At 55.7% G+C, this 21,034-nt stretch overlaps 1 protein-coding gene across 1 annotated transcript; it reads left to right on the forward strand.

The window, feature by feature from the left end:
• The first annotated feature begins 1,733 nt into the window (after positions 1-1,733).
• ITPRIP (inositol 1,4,5-trisphosphate receptor interacting protein) lies at positions 1,734-20,722 on the forward strand. The gene is given in 3 exon segments (XM_059173266.1): positions 1,734-2,510; positions 16,965-18,600; positions 18,603-20,722. Coding segments are annotated over 2 exon segments (1,758 nt in total). The 5' UTR covers positions 1,734-2,510; positions 16,965-16,977; the 3' UTR covers positions 18,738-20,722.
• The last annotated feature ends 312 nt before the right edge of the window (positions 20,723-21,034 follow it).

Below are 21,034 nucleotides of genomic sequence, written 5' to 3' on the forward strand. Positions count from 1 at the left end.
CAGATGGAGGAAAGACAGAAAACTCATCTGGCGGCAGAAAGGCGAAAAAGAGCACGCTCAGCCTTGATGGCTCCTAGGAGGCCTGGCCCAAGTAGCAACTGATTTTCCTTTTTAATTGCTGGGCAGTGTGAGGTGGCAAATCCAGTTTGGGGCCTGACATGAGGTTCATGAGTAGGTGCCACCTGGGTGTGGTGCAGAGGGAAAAGGCCACAGCTAGGCAGGGCCCCTGACCTAGGCAAGAAATGCCCCCAAGTGTGGAACAAGGTGGCAAGTGTTCAAACTTGCTGTCCCAGCACTGCCCACCCCCCAGTTCCCATCTGTTCCCTCTTCCCTTCCCTGTCCAGGCCCTGTTCACCCACAGATGCCCTTCCTAAGCTTGTTCAGGAAAGCTTTCCCCAGATTCCATTTCACACCTTCATATATATATGATAGCTTATTTTCCACACCATACATTTTAGCACTTAATTAGCTGGAATGAAGCTTGTTACTACATACTATCTATAGATAGTATTTTAAGATTTATTTTTAATGTACTTATTTATTAGAGAGGGAGAAGCACAAGCAGGGGAGGGGAGCATCAGGCAGAGGGAGAAACAGCCTTCCTGATGAGCAAGGGGCCCGATGTGGAACTCCATCTCAAGGCCCCAGGATCCCAGAAGCATGAGCTGAGCTGAAGGTAGATGCCCAACCAACTGAGCCACCCAGGCGTCCCTATAAACAGTATTTTAAATAAACTAACTTCTCAGCTAATGAGGATTCCTCAAAATCTCTTGGGAAGAACCAGCTGGTACCCAGCAGATTTCCCATAAAGGGTGGTATTTATGTAGATCTTGTCACCTGTCCCAAGTCTAGCTCTTAGCTGTGCCTACTCTGAAACCTCATCTCCACAATTTTCCAAGTGGTTTGGACCTGGACCATTGAGTCACCTCAAGAAACTCCCAGAAGTGAGTGTGCAAATTAGAATGCTAGTTTTTAAATTTGGAACACTTGTGACCATCACCATCATGCAGACTGGATGGTATCTGGTCCCCGCATCCTGCGGGAACCACGTGGGAATCCAAAGATCCAGGCAGCTCATGCTTGGCTAAGAAGGACAGGGAGAGGGTTGTCTAATAGCACGGGGCTCTCTTGACTTTTATGGCCCTCTCATCAGTGGAGAAATACCTGCCAGGTAGACCAGTACTCCAGTCAGCCTGGCTGTGTGGGTCTCCAACGCCAGTGTCTCAGGGACCCTGTTGACCTGATAGGATGTCTCCATTTCCTCTTGCATAATTTAGCGATTTTTATTCTGCTTACTTAATTTGTTTAGTGCTTTATAAGCATTAGCTCCCAGCTACACAGAGTTTCATTTGCATAACTTAACCACTCACAGTTTCAGGGTTGGAGGCGCAGCTGTAGGGGTAAACGCTACATGCAAGTTAAAAGGATTTGGTGGGGTGGCCTAGATGGGTCAACAGTGAGCCAAGCACAGAACAAAGAAAAATGGTCCCTAATCACCACAGATGCTTGGGGAAGTGGAAGACCCCACACTGACCCCTTACAGTGGTGTCTGTGCCAGCATGGGCGGGAAGTAGTAGTAATAAGGCATCGCTTGCCTTGGCTGCCTCGGCTCAGCTTGGTCGCCCACATGGCCTCTCTGGATTTAAATGTGATCTCTGTCCAGGCCCCTTGTGGCTCATCTTCAGTCAGCGACTGTCCCCGGGTGCCACCGCGCCAATGAGGTGTGATCCGTGTGGTCTCTGGAGCAGGGTGGGCTTGGGTTGAGTCCTTTCCCCCCTGCTCAACTGATGGGTATTCTTGGTACTTGGGCAAGTGATTTGACTCCTTCGAGCCCAAGATTTCTCACTGGTAAAGAGGGGATGATCACTCACAGGACACCTGTAGAAGGCACTGAGCTCCGTGCCAGGCACAGACCTCTATGCGCTCTTCAAGACGGTCAAGTTCATTTGAGGATCCACATTCTTTGCCAAATTGGGTCCCCAGCCTTCCCCTTAGGGCCACTGACGAATGGCCAAAGAACAAGGCTGTAGGGACCCAGACTGTCCCAGAGTCCTCAAAGGAAAGAGCTCATCATCTCTTTGCTGCCCTCACTGTGGTTTGGTCACAGCTGAGGACAAAGCTGCTGTCCCCACCTTTCCACCAATTGGGGGAGGGAAAGTCAGGTTTGAGGCTTGGTCTGAACAGGCAAAGCTTCCAGAGAGAAAAGAAGAGTTAGGTTTTCTAGGAGCGGAAGAGGGTTGTTTGGGGCTGCCTAAGAGGTCTGTAGGCCCTCTGCAGCAGTTTGGGACCTGTGATATTTTCTCATCGAAAGCGTATTCCCCTTCTATCCGAGTGGGGTGGAGTGTCCCAACCCGTGACATCAGCAGAATGGAAGCACCTGGAAGGTGACATCACTGTTGCCCACGGCAACACCTCACCTCCACCTTAAGGTAGACCAGGAGGAATAAGACCCATCCCAACTGTAAGACCCATGTTGAAAGGAGGGAGCACGGAAGGCGTGACATCCACAGGTGTGTTTCTCAGGGGCTGGGCAAGGGGAAGAGGGAGGGGCTGCAGGGCAGAGGTCTCGGCTGGAAACTGGTTGGTGGTAGGTCTCTGGGCCTCCGCTAGGCCTTACCCCAAGGGAATAGAGCTCATCACTGAGGGCTGCAATCTTGTTGAGTTCTCTCAGCTGTGACTGGCAAAGAGCATGACCCCTTATAGTAGCTTCTGGCAGCTTCCGTGGTCCTGGGTTTCCCTTCTACAGCCTGAATCTGGTAGGGAACAGTGGGAGGTAGGGATCCGTGATAGGGCACTCGGAAAAGTGGCTTTCCCTGCTCCTCCATCCTCACCGCCAAAGGGAAGTGGGAAACAAGCTTGCCCACATCCTCGCTACAGGGACTGACTTCAGAGAGAGCCTTCATTCATTGTATGAGTATTGGTTGTGCACCGACAATGTGCAAAGCAGTGACCACGCTCAGGATTCACTGGCTTCGTGGAGCTTTATAATCAACAATACGCAGAGAGGAGAGGAGAGGAGTGTTGGGTATGTGCTGCCCCAAGAGTTGGTGCCAGCTGGGAACAGAAGCAACGTCTCACAGCTCACCCCTCGCCTCACATGCCTCATAGAATTTCAAGTTGGCCTAAACTAAAGCCATGGGACCCCTTCCTCCCTAGCAGTTCATAAAGGGGTTTGGAGGTGGTTGAGATACACTCAGGGTTTGGGGAGTGCTGTGAGAGAGGACGGGCGTGAGTGTCACCTGTGTTCTGTCCAAGAACAGAATCCCACAGGCTGAGTGCCAGAGGTGAGACGACAACAGGCAGATGGCCTACTCAGGCCCCCTCCTGCTGTGACTATGGTATTAGCAGTTGGGCTCAGTTTCTCCGCCTCTTAAATGGGCATAGGAGCAGCCAGTACCAGAGAATATGCAGGGCACTTTAAGATCCTCAGATGGAAGTCCTGGAAGAAATACAAAGCCCAGAGTTTTCAAATGACTCATTCGCAGGTGGATGACATAGTGGTGCGCTTGCTGTCTGGGAGGAGGGCTCAGCTTTGCAGCCATTCTGGGCTGCTCCTACTTTCTCCCCCAGGGCATTTCCCTGAAGTGGGTACACAAGAGTCTCCTCCTAACCTGCGCCAGACCATACAGAGGGCGTTGTCATAATTCTAGTTGCTTGTTGGTACAAAAGCATGTGCTCGTAACAAAATGTTCTCCTGGGAGCCTGTTTCAATAGCCTTCTTGGTAGTAGTCAGGGGACCCGCCTGAAGTTCATGAAAAGGTCCTTTGTCTGCTAGACTTTGTTCCAGAGTCAGTAAAAGGGCAGGACTGCTGAAGAGCCAGGACCATGGGGAGCTGGGGCTGGAGGGGAAAAGAACAGAGGATGCCTAGGCCCGACCCCTGCTTGCCGTCCCAAAACTGCCACTGATGCCTCCCAGCAAAAGGTACTGTCCAGAGTCAGAAGGGCCCTGCCTCCTTTTCCCAGCACACTGTCCTTTCAGTTGAAAAGCCATCTCCGACATCTCAGGTCACACACCCAGAATCTCTGGGTGGGAGGGGCCTTGAAAGCTCGTTGAGTCTGATTCCCTGCCTCATGCCCAGATTTCACTTAAACCATCACCTGCCTTGCTCCAAAGGGTACAGGAAAGCCCATCCGTAATATTTCACGGATAATCAGGCACTGAGCAGCACAGCATGATGGGAAAATCAGAGGCTTGAAAGTCCTGAGTTCGAATCCCAACACTGATAATGACTCTATGCCTTAGTTTCTTTATCTGTAAAATGCAGATAGTTCCTCTTTCTGAGGTTTATTGTGCAGGTGAGACCTGTAAAGTATTTCACACAATGCCTAAATCTCTGTAAATGTCCCGCATTGGCTGCTGTTTTTTAAACTCTCCCATGGGGCATCCGGGCCACAGGGCTGGTCTGTTCTTTTCCAGAAAGGGAGACCTACTTGCCACTCCACCAAGGGTTGCTTCTCTGCTTCTTTTCCTGAGTTTGCTTCAGATTCTGTATCCTGCACTTATCTTATATTTCTGTAAGACTCTCAAGCAAGGAAGTGGCCGTCAAGGGGAGAAGCATCTGGGGGTCAGATAAACTTGGGCCAGGGTTCATTCCTGGGCTGTTTTCTTGGTAAACACGGGTAGTGAGTCAGCCTGTAGTTAGCAGAAGGCCATCTTGACCTGAAGGGGCCAAGGTCTGTCTCCAGGCTGCATCTGGAAGGGTTCTTGCTCCCATTCCCCAAGGCCCTTACCATTGTTAGCACTTTGCTTTTCTGATGGCAGAGCGGCTCCCAGAAAGAAAAGCCTTAGAAGTGACTTCATCAGAGATCTCTCACTACACCCCCATTTCAAAAGCAGCACGTTTTTCTTTTCCCCAGTCTTGACTTCATTCACTCAGCGAGCATCAAGGAACCCCTGCACCTTGAATGCCAGGCATCAGGGACCCACTGTGGATTCTCCAGCCAGGTCCTCCAAAGACCTGGAGGATCATCAGTGTTAATACTGCCAGACCGGGAGTGCAGAGCAAACTAGAAGCTTCCCAGGTGCTGAGCTTCCTACTCTCCCTCTGTGGCAGCTCCTGGGGCCTTTTGAAGAAACAGGGAGGTGGGGGAGACAACCAGGCCAAGTCCCCAGGCTTCTGGAGTGCTGCAGGGATGTCGGTCACCCCCATCTCCCCAGAGGAGTCCCTAAGATGCAGGATTTAACAAAGGGGAGACCTGGCTTCATCACCCATAGTGAGACAGATAACCGTGTCCTTTACGGAGCACGACTGTGTCTGGGACCACTGTGCCCAGAAGGAGGTAGTGTGGTCACCCCAAGCAAGAGACTTGGGATTCCGACCCAGGCCCTCTGACTGTGGAGTCTGGTCTCTTCACTGTACACTAAGCCTCTGCAAAGTGTTAAGCTCTTCTGAGCTGAAGATCTTGGCCTATTTCTTTCTGGGTGGGCTTAAGGCAGAGCATGTCCCTGTGAACCTGGCGGTGTCAGGGCCTGCTTGCTGCCTGCCGCAGCCCGACCAGCTCGCCCCTGTCATTGGTTCAGGGGGCCCTGCTGCGCGCCAGGCACAGCCTCAGGCAGAAGCCAGGGCAGAGCGCGGGCATCATCCCATCCCTGCGGCTGGCTGTGGTCATCGTCGTCATTTTGTCCAAGTCACAGGGAAAAGGCCTCTGCAGTCCTGGACGATTCCAGGGGTAACTTTGCCAGCCGCTCTCGAACGTAGAGTCGAGGCCAATTCGCCCTGACTGATGTGCCCTGGAGCGGGCGGGCAGGCCGACTCCGGTCCCGCTGCTCCCCCCAGGTTCCTGCAGCAGAGAGGCCCCTACAAGCTCTGAGCGGTTCACAGCTGGCTTGGCCTCCTTCTTCCCTTTGTTTCTCTTGCTGCTCTCCTTTATTAAGATGAAAGGGGTTTTAGATCTTTGCAGGCGTAGAGTGTGTGTGTGTGTGTGTGTGTGTGTGTAAAACACAGGAGGCTGAGAGCTCTTCCTTTCCTCTTCCCCACCCCGTCTCCCCCACCCCCATCTCTCTGTCCCCCTGCCCTGCTGGGGCACAGGCATTGTGTCCTGTACCATCCAAATCCCAGGGGACCAGGGTGGGCAAACAGTCTGGGATTTCAAGCTGGGATTGTGGGGGCCAGAATCCCTCAAGCTGGGCGTGAGTAAGACGGGGCAGGATGGGGAGGGGGGAGAACTGTGGGAAAGTCCTGGGGGGCCCTTGCCTCCCCGGAGCCGGGCTGTCTTTGTGAGCTGGTCCGTCTTTGTTCTCCTCCAAGGATCACAAGGAAGGTGGCGCCCAGCAGCCTGTTTCATTTGCATTCCATCCATCCCCAGCTCAGCTGTGAGAGGGGAAGCAGGCCGGCCAAGGGAGGGCTTTGTCTCCACTTTGTTTTCCTTTGTACTGTTTCCTGCACAGCCCCCTGGAAGAGTGGGAAGACCCTCCCCACTCCCCACGCCCCACTCCCCACTCCCCACTGAGCCTGCGTACTTGCTGTTATCTGGAGCCTGCTTTCTGTCCCCGCAGCCTGCGAGCCTAAATGTGGCTCCTCTGGAGCACTCACTGCCCTGCTGGGACGCAGGGGGTGTAGAGAACGCAGGGTGGAGGCAGAGAAGGGGCCCAACGGGTCTGGGAGCCTCCGCATCCCTGCCTGAGGTGGGTGTTCGTGTTCCCTCCTCGCCAGCACTCGTGTGGGCAAGATGGGGCCCAGAGGCGCAGGGCAAGTCTGAGAAACACTAGCTGAAGCCAAGCCAACATCTGATGGTGTGTGAGGGCTGCTTCACTGTGGGAATTCGTTACCTCTGGGTTTCCACTGTGAACACGCCCCTGTGATTTCAGGTCCGGAAATGTGAGGTGGGAATCCGGGGGTCAAGGGGGTTGATGGGGTGCGCCCTGGCTATGAGAAATGCATCCTTCCTGAGAATGGAGGACGTGTGCGGTGCTTCTTTTGAGAGCGGGTGTCTCCGAGTGCAGGATGTGAGCGCCCTGGTGGGTCCCCAGGATGGCACGCATCCCTGGTGCCCTGAGCAGGCAGGCCTGCCTTGGGTCTCTGCCAGGCGTTTTGGGGAAAGTCAGGAGAAGCCCTTCCAACTCCAGAAGTCAGGGGTTACAACCAGAGCTCAGGGGCTCGCTCTGATAGGATGGCAGGGTCTGGAGCTGCGGGCCTAGCATGGCCTCTCGCTTCTCTGCTCTTTTTCTGTGAGACTCTCGGAGTGAATGCTCCGCCTCTTGGCTCCGTGGACCCCTGCCTGTGAAACTGCTGCTGCTCTGGTGAGCTGAGCTACCCAACGGGGAGGGCAAGCACGGTGGGGTCCCTGCTCTGGGACACCTCCAGAGATGCCCTCTGCACAGGGCACCAGGCTTACCCACACTCAGAAGGGCTTAATACATAGGCCGTCTGCTTGTTCATGAAGCCCTTTCAAGAAAGAAGGATTCGTCTCAGGAATTGGGGAGTGAAGAGGGATCAGGAAGGCTCTTAGGCAGTTTCTGAGATAGGCTTGCCGTGAGGACCATCAGGTAGGGTTTGGGTCGTGCGGTGTGGACACAGTACAGGGAATTGGGTGCAGTATAGGAAACATTCAGGGGACAGTCAGTCGGAAGTGGCCAGGGCAGGTGGGAAGGAACTGAGGTGGGGCCAGGCCTTGAACCTCAGTCTTAAAGCTCTGACCCGTGTCACATGGAAACTGGAACCCAATGAGATGAAGAGAGACCTCCAGGGACGAGGAGGCCACCGGCGTGGCTGGGAGTGAGGGAGGGCTCAGAGGAAGTGATTCCAGAGGCCTCTGCCAGCCAGGCTAGGGAGCCCCCCGCTTCGGTGCAGAGCAAACCTCAGAGGTGGCGGGGGCGTGGGGGTGGGGAAGGAGGCTGTGCTCCGAGACTGCGTTGGTCTCTGAAGGCTGCTTTAACAAAATACCACAAACTAACTGGGTGGTGAAACAGAAAACAAACCTCTCAAAGGGTTCTGGAGGCCTGAAATCTGTGGTCAAGTTACCCGCAGGGCCATGCGGCCTCCGAATGCTCCGAGGGTGGATACTTCTTGCCCCGTCCCAGTGGCTCCAGGCCTTCTGGGCCCTAGCACAGCTTCGCCTCCGCCTCTGCCTCTGGTCTCGATGACCTTCTCCTCTCTGTTTGCTCCTTTTCTGTTCTCTTTATAAGGACCCTTGTCACTGGACTTAAGATTCCACCTGGGGAATGCAGGCGGGGCTCAGCTCAAGGTCCTTAATTTAATTACTTAAAAGACCCTTCCTTCCAAGAAAGGTCACATTCACAGGGTCTGGGTGTTAGCCTGTGGACCTAGCTTTTTGAGGGTCACCATTCAACCCATCACAGCAGCTGTTGGATTCCAGGTGTGCTGGGGAGAACAGGCGAGAGAAATCTGGATGTGGACCCAGACAAAAGGCGGCCAGGAGAGCCCCTTCCTGTCTCAGGGGCCTATAAGCTCCCTAGCTTGAGATACCAGGCCTCCATCTGTCTGTCCCAGAACACTGTGATTTCCCAGGACGTGCCTTGGGGACATCAGGCTGCACGGCTGGACGGGAGGACACCATGTCCTTCCTGGGAGATGGATGGCTTCCGTGCCTTCTCCATCTGTGTATGAGCTGCTGATGGAAGAGCGGGAACAGGAAGGATGTGGGCTCTCCCACCCCCATCAGCGGAGTCCAGGCCCCTGACCTTCCTGCACTTGGGCTGACCAGCTCCATGACCCCAGACTAGAGGGTGGGTTGGCATCCTGGTGACTTTGGAAACCCCTCCCTTTCTGAAAGTGGGCCTTGAGGAAGCTTAGTGCTTTAGCCGGTGTGACTGGGCACCCTCTAAGTCTGGCTAGTGGGGCCATGGAGCCATGACCACAGAGATCACCTTGGCAAGAAGGCCGTTCCTCTCACAGCATAAACTTGGCCATGGGCTCTCCTCCACTGGGCATGGTGGGCAGGGTGGGGTAAGAGGTTGTCTCTGCTCTCTCCACCACCCCGATCAGGGTCCAGTCTTCACCACTGCTTCTTCTGAGCCCAGTGTGGGATCTCCCCTGGGCTAGGGAGGAGCATTCGGGGTCCAGTTGTCCAGTCGTGGGGACCAAAGACCTTAGACAGTAACAGCGGTGCTCTGTAATGCATACGCATTAGGCTACAGTCTCTGTTTTCTTCTAATCCCTGGAGAGGCTGGGAGAAAGCCTTTGTGTAAATCCCTAGCCCAGGCCTGGCCCACAGCCAGCCCTCATAAATGCCGGTCATGATTACCTTGGGGGTGGCTGCTGGGATGACTGGGAGATGCTGGAATTCTGTCAGGACTGGGTTTGAGGAGAAGGGTCGAGCCGGGGGCGGGGCTATTTCAGGGAGTTCTTGTCACAGAGGAAATAGTAGGAGGTGGTATTGCTGAGAGGGAAGAGTGAGGAGAGTACCAGGGTCAAGGGCAGCCTTGAGGATGCTTACTAGGGGGTGGGGAGTGCCAATGGACAGGAGAAGGGAGGCACAGAGAGGGGGCCGGGGACCAAGGCCTACAGGCCTTAAGTGGCCTACTGACATATTTTATTTGGCTTCCAAGGTTTTCAAAGAATTTTTGAAATAGCACCGACCTTGTAAAATTGAGGGATGTTGATAAAATTCAGATTTCTGGCTTCTCTTGGAAAAAGAAAAAAAAAAAGAAATCACAACGCATGCGACGTGGTGGCTCGTCCCTTCAGATAACGCGTGTGGGACCAGCTGATCCCGGGCCCATCACTTGGGTCTCTCGCATGCGCGGCCTTGCCCGTTTACTACGCCCCATCCCCTCCCCCACACTTGGTCTCACAGCTCTGCCTTCAGGAGGCATGGCTGAAAGGAGGGAAGGGAAGGAGCCCAGTGTCCTGTAAGTGGCAGGTTGGAGGAAGGCGAGCCTGGCTGGAGGCCAAGATGGAGATTCTGCAGGGGTGGGGGTGGGGTGGACGGCGATGGGGGTGGCGGTAAGGACACGGAGGAGAAGACACACGGGGGGGCCCAGAACCTCGGCCTTCAACCCATTTCTCAATTACGCTTTGTTGGTCCTCTTCCTTCCTCTTTCCTCACTTCCTTTTTTTTTTTTTTTTTTTTTTGCCTGCCCTCCCTCTCCTACCCAGACCTGAAGCCGCAGGACCCAGACCCTCCCCAGTGCTGCTCAGCCCTTCTTCTGTCCCCACCCCCAACGGGGCTGCAGGCAGAGAGGAACCTCAGCAAGAGATCCCCTTGCTAGGGCCTGGGCCAGTCTCCGAGGCCATTCTGCTCTCCTGCGGGGGACCCCTGTCCTAGAAGGGTGGGGGCCATCTATGCTGAGTCTGTTTGCACCCCTACCCACCCCCATCCCTGAGTAAGGTGAAGAGGAAGGAGTCTGTAGGGACATGTCACTCCCACAGCGACCATCTCCTCCCTAACACGTGAGAAGTCAGCTCTGACTGGTGTACTGGGAGCCTGACAAATTGGGCAGCCTGGTGCCTGGGAGGAGACAGGAGGACATTCAGCTTTTGGAACTTGCTGGAACTCTTAACTAGGAAGTTAGGGACTGGTAGGCAGAGAAACACAAGGAAAGAGCAGGAAGGTGGCCTGACCTATAAGGGTTCTGAGAAGGGCAAGGGAGGCCTGCGCCAAGGGGCAGCCTCCCGGAAGACGGCCCCCTGAGCCAGCCCTGAATGAAGGTGCCACTGGGCTGGGCAGGGAAGCTGACACTGGTGTGCAGCGTGGGCTCCGCTAGGAAGAGGCATGGGAGCAGGGATCAGACAGGCCAGACCGCAGGAGGAGAGCCTCACTAGGGCTGCAGACAGACTGCTGGCTCATGGGGCTCAAACTCCACCCCCAAGGCTCAAGGTCAAACTCTGTTCAACCTGTCCTTTCTTATAGTCCTGTTTCCTCGGGGCACAGCCAACCCCAATGAGCTGGGTGGTCGCCCCTCCTGACTCTGATGCCTGGTAGGTGGCAGGGCTCACTCAGGCCCTGGAAGGGCGGAGGGAGTGCAGAGGGAGGGGGACAGGCCCACTGCAGACAGGAAACCTTTGAAGCCACACAGTGGACCTGGCCGACCTTCAGTCTCTTCACAAGATAGGATGTTGCAGCTGCCTAACTCGTGCTCTGAGAATCAACGACAGAATACTCGCCGAGGGCTTAGCTTTGGACATTGATCTGTTCACGGGCACACGAGCACCTGCCTCCCCTTCTCTGCTGTCTGTCTGTCCAGAAATTCCTGGGAGGGCCTGTCTGCCTGGACCACTTCGACCCCACCCTCCTGTTCAGTCTCATCTCCTCATTAAGTCTCTCTAGTTTCATCTGTAAAATGGGGCTTAGATGAGTACAACACTAAATTCTGACTTCCTTCAATGTGTGGCTTTATTGCCCCCAGACAGAACCCACCTCGCCAAGGACTGGGGACTCCAGCATAAGACCAGGCGCACAGTAGGGGTGCAGCCCGAACTTACTGACTGCTCATCTCCTTTGGCCCCTTCTTCTTCAGAGGGTGCAGAGCCTAAGCAGTGGGAAGGGACCCAAGGAACCCCCCAGGGCCTGGGCTGCAGGTGGCTTCCCCTGCCATCAACCCAACTCCTTTATTCCAAAATTATAAGGAAACAACCTCAGCTGTTCCTTTCAGCTCCGAAGATGATGCTAAGGCCGGGGCGGAGCCAGGGCGGGGCCAGGGTGCCTGGGTGGTTGTAATTAGCAGAGCTAATTGCATATGACAGCTGCAGGCTTGGGCTGCTGGGACACCTCGAGAACCAGGAACCGCACCCTCCTCCTCCCTGGAGGCCTGCCAGGCTTGGGCAGGACTGGTTCTCAGACTTGAGCAGGCACTGGAACCACCCAAAGGGCTCAGGACAACATAGGTGCTGGACCCCAGCCCTGGAATTTCGGATCAGCAGGACTGGGATTGCACCTGAGCATTTGCTTCTCTCATGAGGTCCCACGTGGTGCTGCTGACTGGGGACCACATCTGGAGAACCACTGTCCCAGGGGACTGCTGGCTGCTGAGAAATGGGTCCTGGGCGCCCCTGCTGCTGAGGCCACAGCCAGCCAGCCCTGGGTGGGAGTAGGTGGGTGATGGGTCGGGAGTGTGGATGAACACAGGCTCTCCCCTCTTCGGGTTTGCTATAGGAATTCTGTCTCGAAGGAGGGGGCTACGTGGATTGGAGCCAAAGGCTCACACAGCCACATCTCCCCAGCCAGTGAACACAGGGAAGGTCCACAGACAAAGAGGGGCCCCCAAAGAACAGAAATGAGACTCTCTCTGCATTCTTGTCCCCTGCTGCTCGTGCGCCATTAACATTCCCAGCCCGTTCAATCCTGTGACATCCTTGGTGGCTCTCTGCCTCCACGTATGGATAGTGCTGTTCTTCCTGCCTGGGATCATGTTGGGCTGCTGTGCTGCGTGAGCCCTGTGGCATCCAGCATGTTCCTTGCACGCAGTAGGTGCTCTGGAAACACAGCACCGTGGAAAGAACTTGGGGTTTCCAGCTGGAAACAGAACAGACTGTATCTCAACGCACCTGTGCCTTTTCTAGTCGTGTGGCTAGAAAATGGCTTTTTGTTTCTTGGACTTGGTTTACCCACCTGTGAAGCAGGGATAACACCCACTTCGGTTATAGGGGGTCACTGTGTACCCAGGACGTCCTAGTGAAGGCTTGGTCAATGGAGGCATATCTCTATTAGACAACTCCGCGTGGCATTCATTGGACCAAGCTCTGATTGGGGTGCTGGGAGGCTGTGGGGGATGCAGGAGGGACAGAGCCCAGGGAACAGAGAGGCCATCTGGGGCTTCTTCCCCAGTCTGAGGCTTCTGGCCAGGCGCAGAATAAAGGTCAGAGAAAACCACTGGCTGGCCTGACCACCTGCAGCCCTCTGGCCCAGCCCCTGCTGCCTCGTGACTCTGGCTCTTTGCCAGGCTAAGTTTAGCTGTGACCTGCATGGGCCACCACGCTCTGTGGACAGGGGCGGGGGTGGAGAGGAACTCAGCAGTTTTCCTGCCGGCTTCCTGGCAAGCAGACAGACAAAGCCCTCCGAGTGACCCAAGTTCATTTTTAAGCTGAACCCAACTGGGTGTTTCGGGCCACACGTATGGGGCAGCTTCAGTAGGGGTAAGAGCCTTGGGCCAAGGCAGAGGTGGACAATTTTGAAATTGGGGAACGGGGTCCTTGGGAAAGGGGTGTGTGTTTGTGTGTGTGTGTGTACATGCATATGTATCCATGGTTTGAGGAGAGGCTCCCAGGTACCAGTCTGTCCCCATGATCTCCAATAAAAGTCACACCACTCTGGTTCCTTCACATTCTTCTGGCCCCGTGGCCCCCAGGGCAGTGTTCCCTGTGGCTTGGTTTGGGGAGGGGAAGTAGAGGTTCCAACTTGGTCCGATCTAGTGATCAATGAGCGGCCTCATCCCATTCCCCATCCACAGGCAGAGCCTGCTTGTCCAGATTTTAAAGGAGCAAAAAGACACCTGGGAGTTCATCTGATCCCTGGGAGGGAGTTGTTGGTTCGAGTAAGAAGTGAGTCAGAGCTCCACCTCCAGGAGGATCCAAGGCTCCAAAGGCCTCTCCCCTGTGCTGGGGGGCAGGGTGGGCAGAGTGGTGTGCCAAGGGACAGCTACACTAGAGGAGCATTTTGTGCCTTCAAAGCACTTTTGAGCGTGCTTTCCTCCACACCCCCGGGACTTGGCAGGGCTGGTGTGCTTAGCAGGTGAGAAGATAGAGGCCTGGGGAGGCCTGGGGGGAAGGAGCCAATATGGAAGGGCATCTGCTCCCAGCACCTGAGATGGATTCTCGCCCGTAACTCTTGCCTTCCTAGGAAGGAGGGTCTGCTGATAGCTCTGTCTCTGAGGGAAAGCCCTGGAGCCCTGGAGAAGCAAGACCCCTTGGCAAGGAGCAGAGTCAGGTTTCAAACCCAGGCCTGTCTGCTTCTAGAGCCCAGGCTCCTCCTGCTTTGTCAGCCCAGCCCATGTCCCTTGTGCTCTGTGCTCTGGTGTGTGTATTCATAACCCTACTCCTGTCCGTGTTACTGCTTGCATCCTGCCAGAGCCCCTTGTGGGGGCATCTGCGTGCTTCCTCAAGAACCCCTACCAGCAGGGTCACTGCGTTTCCCTGTCCCATCACAGACACCCTTTCATGAGAAAACTCACACAGGGGCAGGCATTTTGCCAAGGGCTTTATATGCATGATCTTGTTGAAGCTTTACAACCTCAGGGATGATTATGCCCATTTCACAGATGAAGAGACTGAGGGCCTAAGAAGTTGAGTGATCTGTCCAAGGTCACATGGCTAGTAAGTGCCCGTGCTGACTTCTAGCCCTGTCTTGTCTACTCCAGAATCCATCCTTGTAACCCCTAGCATACAGAGTCAATGGCCCCACTTGGTTTGGGGATTTGAATGTCACCTCTCCCAGTGTAAGGAGGCCATTAGAGCCCTTGAACAAGGAACGAGGGTGCCCACAGGTAGCCCTGTGGAAGCTGGTGGGGAAAGAGGAGGAAGACTTCTGGTCTTAAGGCTTGACGATGGCTCCACTCCTCACTGGCTGGCCTCCTACCCTGAGCTGGCGTGGAGGCTGGTCAGGGGCTGCCCAGGCCTGGGACTGTGACTTGTCGGGGTCTACTGGGCCCAAAGGGGGCTGCCTATAGTACAGGGGCCCTCAAGGGCCTCAGAACCTCCAAATTCTCTCCCGACTGACTTCTGTCTGGTGCTGTGCTTAGCCCTACGTGCCTTGATCTTAAAACCCTGATCCACATTGAGAAGCCAGCCTCGCGGCTTTGGCTCGGACCACCCTGGCAAAACTTTCCATTGAGGTTTCCCTTGTGTGGAAACCAGGGCTGACCTGTTTCTGCAATTATCTAGCAAGCCGCTCCTCGTCATAGGGAAGAAAAGCTGGCTAGCTTCCCCCTGGACTTTTTCCTCACCCCACACCCCTTCCGGCCTGACTTCCTACACTTTCTCCTGCCCTCTGTCTCCTCCTCAAGTTCACCTCCGAGGCCTGAATGTGTGTGCATGCTGAATTCTGCTGCCGGTGGACCCGCTTTTGGTTCCTGCTTGTGAGTCCAGCCGTGTACGGGATGGAATCACATCTAAGCAGCAGGTTCTACCTACGGGTGGCAACTCAGGTCACGTACATCCTGGCCCTGCTGGCTAGAACCTGCAGACGTGTTTCACCTGATGCCATGTCCCTGTTCCTTGGCACCATTAGGGTAAGAACCAGGAAAAATGGTTTTAAGGGTGTAAATTCAAGGTTAGGGAATGGGGCTCAAGCAGAGTGGAGAAGCTCCTATCAGCATGCTTTGGCTTACAGGGGGTCGGGGGCCCTCTGTGTTCTCTGTGGTCCCACAATGTCATTTGGCCATCTGCTGTCCTCACTGAAGTCCTAGGCAGAAAGGGGGCTGGGCAAGTATGGGAAAGGCCCCTGTTTTTCCCCAAGGTTCCTGCTTGGGAGAGGAGAGGGTATAATGTAAGGCCTACCCTGTAAGACTGTGGCTGTCAGATGTTAATGTGGATGGTATCAAAATGCAGCTTCTGGTTCCATTGGTTTGGGATGGGGCCAAGGTTCTGTGTATCTGACTCCCATGATTGTAAGGGGTTAGCCCTTCCCTTGAGATCATTTGAGAGTTAAAAAATCCATTTGTCCTGGAGGAATGGAGTGTCTCCCTTCACAATTAAGAAGTCAGATTTAATGTTTAGACAACTCAGGAAAGGAAACTCAGTGACTCGGTCACTCTGGTTTTCTCCAAGATTGCCCTGGGGAGAGACCCAGAAGAAGGCCGGGAGGTCAGTGTCTGAAATTGGACTGAGATCTTACAAATCCAAAGGAGAGGTTTACAGTAGGAGAAGACAAGGGCCCCAAACTGCTTCAGAAACATATGCTGTTCAGTGAACCCATGTTTTGTACCATTGACTGTGCCACAACACATTCTGCGTGGGTCACCACGTCCTTCAGTACTGTGACCCTTGGGGGTACGATGGCTTTCCTCTCCTCCAGTGAGGAAACTGGGTCTCCGAGAGGTGTGCTCACGTGCCCAGGGGCGCACAGCTGATCAGTGACAAGGCTGGCCTTGGGACTCCACCTTCTTGTTCTTAACCACAAGGACTTCACTGGGGAGAGGTGGGTTGAAGTATAGGAAAACAACTCAAACTGACTTAAAGCGAAAACATTATTGATTTACATGACTTTAAAACTCCAGAAGCAGGGGCACCTGGGCGGCTCAGTGGGTTAAGCCTCTGCCTTCGGCTCAGGTCATGAGCTGAGTCCTGGGATGGAGCCCCACATCGGGCACTCTGCTCAGCCGGGGGCCTGCTCCCCCCTCCCCACCTTCCCCTCCGCCTGCCTCTCTGCCTACTTGTGATCTCTGTCTGTCAAATAAATAAATAAAATCTTTAAAACTCGAAGCAATGGCTTTAGGCATAGCTGGGTCCAGGGAAATTGCTTTTGTCTGTTGGCATCTTTCTCAAGCAAACCCCCCTTTGAGGTATAGAGAGTCGTCCCCTCCACATCCAAGCCATGATCCTGTTCCCTGGCAAACCAAGTCTTTTTCCCCATCAGTCCTAGGAAATCCCACTTCTGTGTCCCTCCCATTGGCCGGAGGGAGGTCCTGTGCTTCTGGCTGAATCCACACTGTGGAGGCAGAGGTGTGGAGTGGCTTGGGCCTGGGCTATATGTTCACCCCTGGATCTGGGGGTGGGGTTATCCCCACCCAAGCCATAGGACATGGGCCAGAGAAGGGTTGGCTCCTGGGGAAAGTGCATCGCTGCTTCCAGAAGGGGGAAGGACTGGGCAGACAGAAACAGGACAGCCTCTGCGAGTCACTCAGCCAGGATTGCTAGTGTGCAAGGACTTTGCAGTTCTTTCTTCCAAGGCTATGCTGCAGCACAGGGGGTGGGGACTGTGGGCCAGGCAGGAGAACCGTGTGACCTTCATCCACTGGGTGGGACAGATGGACCCATGGGACAGAGGTTGGTGTGAGGGTCCGGGGAGGAAGCGTTGTGCACGGAAGCTGGGTGTGACCATTGATCCTGATCCATGTCTCTGTATAGCAGGAAAGTTCCAGCCATGGCCTTGGGGCTCTTCCGGGTGTGTCTGGTGGTGGTGACAGCCATCATCAACCATCCGCTGCTGTTCCCGCGGGAGAACGCCACGGTTCCCGAGAGCGAGGAGGAGATCATCCTCAAGATGCAGGCGCACCAGGAGAAGCTGCAGCTGGAGCAGCTCCGCCTGGAGGAGGAGGCAGCCCGGCTGGCGGCGGAGGAGGAGGCCCTGGAGCGGCTGGCGGAGGAGGGCCAGCAGCAGAACGAGACCCGCACGGCCTGGGACCTGTGGAGCACCCTCTGCATGATCCTCTTCCTGGTGATCGAGGTGTGGCGGCAGGACCACCAGGACGGGCCTTCTCCGGAGTGCCCAGTCGGAGATGAGGACGAACTGCCCGGCCTGGAGGGCGCCCAGCTGAGGGGCCTCACCCTGCCCAGCAAGGCCGCACTCGAGCGCTTCTCCGAGCGCTGCATTCGGGGCGCCACAGCCGACGCGGCCCGCACGCGGGAGTTCGTGGAAGGCTTCGTGGATGACTTGCTGGAGGCCCTGCGCAGCCTCTGCAACCGGGACACGGACATGGAGGTGGAGGACTTCATCGGCGTGGACAGCATGTACGAGAACTGGCAGGTGGACAAGCCGCTGCTCTGCCATCTCTTTGTGCCCTTCGTGCCGCCTGAGCCCTACCACTTCCGCCCAGAGCTCTGCTGCGCCCGCCGCCCCGTGCCCTTGGGCCGCCAGGGCTACGGCCGGATCGAGGTGGTGCGGGCCACGGAGGATGCGCGGGGCTGCGTCTGCGGCAAGACCACGCTGGGGGAGGACATGCTGTGTCTCCTCCACGGCAGGAACGGCCCGGCGCGGCCCGGCAGCGAGCTGGAGACCCTGCTGTGCGCTGGAGGCTCCCCGTACCTGGACACACTGCGGGTCATGACGTGGTTCCAGACGGCGCTCACCAGAGCCTGGCACCGCATTGCCCACAAGTATGAGTTTGACCTGGCCTTCAGTCAGCTGGACTTCCCAGGCTCCCTCAAGATCAGGTTCCGCTCGGGGAAGTTCATGCCCTTCAACCTGATTCCTGTGATCCAGTGCGACGACTCGGACCTGTACTTCGTCTCCCACCTTCCCAGGGAGCCGTCCGGGGAGACCCCTGCATCCAGCACCGACTGGCTCCTGTCCTTTGCCGTCTACGAGCGACACTTCCTCCGGATGACCTCAAAGGCGCTGCCCGAGGGGGCCTGCCACCTCAGTTGCTTGCAGATTGCCTCCTTCCTGCTGTCCAAGCAGAGCCGCCTGACCGGCCCCAGCGGCCTGAGCAGCTACCACCTGAAGACCGCCTTGCTGCACCTCCTGCTGTCCCGGCGGCCGGCCGACTGGAAGGCCAGCCAGTTGGATGCTCGCCTGCACGAGCTGCTCCGCTTCCTGGAGAAGAGCCTGCTGGAGAAGAAACTCTATCACTTCTTCATCGGCAACCGCAAGGCACCCGAGGGCATGGGACTCCCTGAGGCCATTCGCAGGGCTGAGCCTCTCAACCTCTTCCTGCCCTTCGTCCTGCAGCGGAGTCTCTACCGGAAGACGGTGGACTCCTTCTACGAGATGCTCAAGAACGCGCCGGTGCTTATTAGCGAGTACTCCCTCCATATCCCCGCGGACCATGCCAGCCTACCCCACAAAGCTGTTGTCTTGTAGGGCGGACAGGACCCGGGGGGCCAGGACGCAGGGCGCCCCATGGGCCCACACCTCTGGGAGCACCTGCAGGCCCCGTCCCCGGAGAACGGCGGGCTTCGTAGCGCGCCACGGCTCAGCCCACCGGGGAAGCCAGGCCCCACGGCATGGAGGAGACAGGATTCCAAGCTGGCCGAGCTGGTTTGCTTTCATGCCACTGGGGCCTGCTGGTGAGATGGTTGTCTGGGTTGGGTTGATCCTTTGCGTCTTACTTTTGGATCACCACAAACGGCCAAGAGGATGACGAAATCCTCTCTGGACGCCAAGCTGAAGACAATGTAAACATCAATTCGGGTGTCATTTTTGACGTCCCGGGTCCAGGCTTGACTTAAATATCAACAGGGGATCTGCAGGAATGCCGGCGGGGGTGCATGTTAAGACCCTGCAGCCTGTCCCCAGTAATGGCTTGACCCCAGGCATCGCAGCCAAGGCACCAACAGGGACAGTTGTGGGAATTTGCCACCTTCTATCCACAGCCTGCACTACTAGGGTCCAAATGCGGCTACCGTTTTTTAAACTATTTGGAGAAAAGACCTAGAAGAGATTCAGGGCCCCAAGGGGCCAATGTCTGTTGCCCAAAAGTGGATACTTGGTGGCAGAGAGAAGTTTCCGTCGGCCGCTTTTCCAGCTACATGTCTCACTCAGGGTAAACTCCCTTCCCCTACCCCTTCCCACAGTGTGCTGTGCCCTGAGCACCGTAGTGGGGACAAGCTCCACAGCTGGTCTCTGGCCATGCCTGTGCTGAGGGAGGGCAGGTACTGAAGGCGGAAGATGCAGGAGACACAGGGTGACGGGGGCGCAGGGTAGAACGTGTCCCCAGGGTGCTGGGGTCTGCCTCTGGTGCCCAGTTCGGAGAAGACGGCAGAGCTGAGGAGTGAGGGAGGGATGCCATAACCTGGAGTGCTCCTCAGCGGCGGCGTCACAGTCCTAGAGCCAAGCATGCCTGGAGGCAAGAGGAGACCTAGCTCCATCTGTTGCTCCCAAGACCTGTTCACTCCAGGGGGCACCCTCGTGGCACAGAACCTCCCGTTTCTGGATGGGTCTTGCTGGCCACACAGATGAGCAAGACCCGAAGAGGCTCAGCTGTCTGGGGACACACAGGGACAACAGTGCCGCCCCAGCCCCCAACCCCAAAGAGATCACCTCGGCATTGCTGGGGGCTGCGGTCACGGGACAGGCGCCAGAGCCTGCAGTGGGACCTGGCCCATTTCCGGGCGTGGGTAGGGGGGTTGGGAAGCCACTTCTCAACTTGTGGCTTTGCTGTCCCTTCGGGAATTCCTCCCATGGTACTGCCTCACTGACCCAGCAAGCCAAGGGAGAGGCAAGAATGAGTGCACCTGGGTTTCCCTCCAGGGTTTAAGCTGGCCAGGCCTTTGAGCAGAATACCCTGTTCCATGGGGTATCGGGCTCACCACGAGCTGCAGAGGATCCTGTCCCTCATCCAGGGGTGCTCTCACCTGGCCCCAAGGATTTTGGAAGATGGACCATGTGCCCGACAGGGTTCACTTGCAGCAGGAGGTTCAGCTATGATGGGGCACTGAGGCCGTAGGAACCCTTTGGTGTGAGCTGGAGTCAGACTGCGCAGACTTGGGTTTTTGTCTCCCCAGCGCTGGGAAGGATCATACCCGTATGGCCCCCAGCAATAGCCCCAAGCCCCCTGTTCAGTTGTGATTTGTTTCCAGGATCGGGGTGAATGTCCGTATTTATTACTGCCCATGCCTTGCCTGCCCTCACCCCCTTATCCTTATGTTGTTGTGCTTGGAGGAGACCCCACAGGCGGACACCAGACTCCAGAAGCTGAGACCAAGTGTGAACCTCCCTCGGCCTCCCCTTGGCTTCCAGGAGAAAGTTCACTGAAAATTGACCTCCTGGCCTCTTGTTTATCCAGAGATGACAACTCAGCAGGACAGCTGCTTGCAGATCGCCTCCTTCCTGCTGGATCTTCTATGCACCAAAGCTGCTTCTGAAGCACAAAGCAGCAGAACTCTCGGTGTTTCGTGCTGCCTTATTTATATTGAAGGAAGAATTAAATTCTTGCAAGGAGTAGAAACTGGTCACGGTGTTTGTTTTCACTTCAGGAAGTCTGTGAGGTTCCCTGGGCAGAGTTAGGGAGCAGGGAGGGTTTCCTGTTTACCCCCAGAAGCTTTCACTCCCTTTTGATTCTTATGCTTTCAGGAAACTTTAAAAAACAACAAAATAGAACCTTTCTAGCCCATCTTTGAAGTAGCCTATGGAGTTCCAGAAGGGGAACGTGGGGGAGGTCAGCACAAACCTTCTCTCACAGAGCTTGATGTGCAAACAAATGTGGGAGCTACTAGGAACATGAAGTTTTTGGGTTTTGAGGAAAGAAAATGTCTTTTTT

This window comes from Mustela lutreola, chromosome 4, assembly GCF_030435805.1.
Source record: "Mustela lutreola isolate mMusLut2 chromosome 4, mMusLut2.pri, whole genome shotgun sequence".
NCBI lineage: Eukaryota > Metazoa > Chordata > Mammalia > Carnivora > Mustelidae > Mustela > Mustela lutreola.